Genomic DNA, 4,246 nt, shown 5'->3' with positions numbered 1-4,246 from the left:
AGTGCCTCCTCCTGCCCCTGCCCCTCCCCAACCCCTTCCCCGGAGGGGGGCCTGGAAGGCCGCAGGGTGATGGGGCCAGCCCTGCCCCCCCAGCCCATATCTGGGCCAGGGGACCCCACGGAGGTGAGGCGCGGTGGGGCGCAGACCCTAGCTTCCCAGGCCTCTCTTGCTGGCCCCCTGCCCTTGCCCAGCAGGGTCAGGGGAGCCAGAGTGGCAATGGATCATTTTCTATTGATCACTCAGTCACCCGTTAGGGGGCGCTGTTCTAAGTGCTGCACAGGGGGCAGGCATTAGACTATCCCTGTGTCAGGAGGGGAACCTGAGGCACCCCGGGCACGTGTGGTGCTGAGTGGCTGAGTCAGGCCTGTACCTGAACCGTTCACTCGGTGCCCCTGCTCCGTGACCTCCTGAACAAGCCACACGACCCCTGGCTCCCGTGGCCGCGCTGGAGTGAGGGGCCGGGGGCTCTCCAGGTTGGTCAGGTGCTGGGGGGACCCAGGGCCTGGGAACTGCCCTGAACAACGCAGCGGAAGTCACAGCGAACAGGAGGGCTGCTGCTCCCTTCCGGAGTCTGAGCAAGCAGCTGTGCCCTGCCTGCCACCCGGGGCGGGACCACTGGCCAGACAGAGCACAGGCCAGGCCTGGGGCACACGTGCTCCTGAGACCTCGGGGAGTCCTCATCCCCATGGACCTGGCCCATGGCGGGCACTGTGCTTCCCGTGTGTGGGCAGCGAGTGCAAAGGGGGTGGACAGATGCCCGAGGGCTGAGCTGTTGTCCCATGGCTGACCCTGGAAACCGGGGTAGCCCTAGGCTGCCAAAGGGGTCTGCCCGGATTCCCTCCAGGATTAGCTGGTGAAGGTCTGAAAGCCTTCGCTCTCCATGACAACAGTAGCGCCCGATGGGAGCAACGCCGAGCAGGGCGGCGTCACACTGTGGCCTAAACGAGAGCATTCAGCCACGATCACCGGCAAAAACAAACTGTGCCTGTCGGGGCGCGGGTGCCCGCAACGCCTGGCAGGGCCTGTGCGGGGCAGGTGGAATGACACACTAAGCCGGCCTCGTGTAAATGGTGCATCAGGAAAGCAGCTGCAGACAAGCCTGGCCGCGCCATCACACTGGCTCATGGAGACAGCCGACTGCGGCAAGAGCAGTCCCAGGCAGAGGAGAAGGGACGTTTGGAACCAAATTCTCTGCACTTGGTAGAGAATTGGTAAAAAACAAAAACAAAAAATTAAGATTGGCTTGATGAGGTTTCTCTACAAAATGCATGAAGCAGGAGCCAAAATGTGTCGGGTTGGAGTGCCAGGGTCAAGAAGACTGGTGCTGGCACTGCCCAGGGGACAGCCGGGGACAGCCTTGCCACTGGGCTGCTGGGGCTGGTCTGCCCTCGGCCGTGGGACCGGCCTCTGCTCCAAAGACGCCAGCGTGTGAGGGGAGGGACCTGCCACTCTGCCAGCCCAGAGGCCTGGCCTGGGTGGATTCACGAGGGTGCTGGTGGGTGGTGGTTGCTGTGAGTGCTGAGCCTTGGGGGGCAGTGTACCTGCCTGTGCGTAGGCATGTAGGTAGCATGTGGTATGGTCTATGAGAGCATGCACACAGCACGCACACATGTGTGTGCTGTGTGTTACCATGGAGTACATGCCTGTACTTGCATATAGGTGTGCACATGACTGTGTGTCTATGTATTAATTTGTGTGCGATGTGCCTGCATATGCACACATGCAATATCTTGTGTGCACATGTGATGGTGTCTATATGGTGCTTGTGTGTGAGCATATGCATGCATTAAATATGATGTGTATGTTGCACATACACATATCTATAGGTGTGCATGTGATGTATGCACAAGTATACCATATGTGCATGCGGTGTGTTATATGTATGTGCATGTGCAACATGTGAGAAAACACGGTGTGCATGTGTGACAATTATGTGAATATGTTGTTCCTGTGCACACGTGCACACATGCATGTATGGTGTGTGCACATAGGTGTGTATGTGTGGTGTGCATATAATGTATGTACATGTGGTGTATAGGGTGTGTGCTTGCATGTGTGTGGTGTGCACATGGTTCCCGTGCATGGTTGTATGTAGTGCATGTGCCACTGTCCGCTGTGACCACGTCCCCTTCCTGGGCGGACCTTTGTTGGAGCCACATCTGGCAAACTGGTCCTTGACCCTGGGGCTAGTGACACAGGACAAGACCCTCTCAGGGCGTGTCTGGGGCCTTCCCCTTCCATGCCTGCAGGCGTGGGCAGGGTCCCAGTGACCAGAGGGGAAACAGTGGAGAAGACCACCCCCCGCCCCCCGCTGGGACCTGGGTGGGGTTCTGTAGATTGGCTTTGCGTGTGGCTCTCTGGCTTGTGTCCTGGTGGCCACTCTGATTACAGTGTGTGGATGGGGAGGCCTAGGTGGGTGCGACCTTGACCTTTGCAAACATGCACCAAGGTTGAACAGCTGTGTTTTGGGGTCACGGCTTCCTTGGTTTGCTCTGTCCTGGATGAAGGGCCTGATCTAGTCACCTGTCCACTGGCCTGTCTGCCCATTGGTGCACCCACCCAGCCACCCTCCACCCACCACGGCCTCCCGCTCTCCCTCCAGCCCTGTGACCAGTGAGAAGTGCCATGAACAGGGAACTAAAGGAGGGGGTCCAGGTGGGGCTTGTCCTGGGTGGGGCTTGTCCTGGGCGGGGCTTTCTCTGGGCAGCTAGGTCCAGGTTGGGCTTGCTCTAGGTGGGTTTTCTCAGGGAGAGGCTGTGTGCCCTCTTGGCTTTGCCTGGCAGGTCTTTAAACCCTTCTCCGAAGCCCTCCCCACGGGGCCCAGGGTTGGATGGTCAGCGTGGGCAAGTCATTCATGACTCTGAGACCCATGTTCTCCACTGTAAGACGGGGGGCGGGGGGGGAGGTTAGCACCCTCTTTTTGCACCTCTGTGGGTGGGAGTGAGCTGTTTCTGCTTCCAAGTCCCGGAGCCCTGGTCAGCCCTGCCCTCTGACCTGCCTGGGCAGCGGGCACCTCTCTCTGTGCCCGAGGTGTGCTGACTGAGTGTGCAAACGCACCCCACCCAGGCCTCACACTCGCCTGCAGGACAGCAGCTGTGGGGCGTGGCTCTGGGCCGATGGCCCTGCTGCCTTTCTGCCCTGGACGGGAGCCCAGGAGCTTCTGCGCGGGGCAGGCAGCGGGTGGGCCCAGCACGCGCCCCTGGTGGCCTCTGGGCTCTTCTGGGGGCCTGGACTTTCCCTTCCCAGGAGGCCCAGCCACTGGCAAATGGGGAGATTGTTACTGTCGGCTGGTCCCTGAGGGGGAGGTGTGGGGCCAGCCCTTGTCAAGGAAAGCCTGGTTCACTGTCCCTAATGCCCCCTCCCTGGCCGCCGCCTCCAACCACTCCAGGCCTGTTCCTGACGCGGGCCTTCCCGCCTGGGCTCACCGGACACGCCATCCTCAGGGCCCCTCCCTGAGTCCAGTCCCAGAGTGCAGTGTTACCCCATCGTTCTTAAGGGCAGGAGCTTGGCCATACCCCACCCCAAAGTCCAGCTCAGGGCAGTGGCAGTGGTGACTGGGGAAGGGAGGGAGAAGGCAGGAAGGATGGACAGAGAGAGGGCGCCCCACCTGCCAGGTGGCCAGGTCCCCAGGTCCCCAGGCCCCCGTGGAGGGGCTCTCTTTGGCAAGGGCACTTGGGAAGCTGAGGCGCAATGGTGCCCTCAGCCCCGCCCAGGGGTAGCCCGGGGTGCAGTGGGGGAGGGGCCCGCCCAGCCTCACCTGGCGGAGAGGATGATGACCCGGGCCTCCAGCTCCCGTGCCTCCATCAGCAGGGCCGTCACGTTCTTGGTCCCCGGGTCAAACTGCAGCACCTTCTCCGCCTGTGGTGTGAGCAGGAGCGTTAGCCAGTGGCCGGGCCGGGGACACAGCGCCTCAGGGGCGAGAGTTGGGCCGCAGCCACTAGGAGTCCGAGGCAGCTCCCCTGGGGCTGCTCGGCCTGCACCTGCCACCTGCCCTGTCCACTCGCCTTCCTGCCGCCTGGCCTGGCCTGGGCTCGCCCGTCCTGCCTGCGCCTGCTCGCTGGCCTGCCTGCACCTGCTCTCGGACCTCTCTCTCCACCTGTCACCTGGTCCTCTGTGTGCCGAGCATGCAACCGGGTGGGCCGAGACGCAGAGAGCGTGCAGCGGACGGAGCCTGGCCGAGGTTTGGAATGAACTGGGAGCAGAGATGGGGCGGACGTGGCCCAGACCACGGGAGCTTCAGGCCCGA

The 4,246-nt window shown here is 62.0% G+C and overlaps 1 protein-coding gene across 1 annotated transcript in view; it reads right to left on the bottom strand.

Annotated features, from left to right (window-relative positions):
* The window catches only part of GRIN1 (glutamate ionotropic receptor NMDA type subunit 1), an 18,426-nt gene that overhangs the window by 9,941 nt on the left and 4,239 nt on the right, over positions 1 to 4,246 (bottom strand). The window contains 1 exon segment of the mRNA XM_015572344.1: positions 3,758 to 3,858. Within this exon segment, the coding sequence (XP_015427830.1) occupies positions 3,758 to 3,858 (101 nt within the window).

Source organism: Myotis davidii, unplaced genomic scaffold (genome assembly GCF_000327345.1).
Source record: "Myotis davidii unplaced genomic scaffold, ASM32734v1 scaffold609, whole genome shotgun sequence".
Taxonomy (NCBI): Eukaryota; Metazoa; Chordata; class Mammalia; order Chiroptera; family Vespertilionidae; genus Myotis; species Myotis davidii.
Note: the sequence above shows the minus strand (reverse complement) of the source record. Positions and strands in the feature narration are given on the sequence as shown.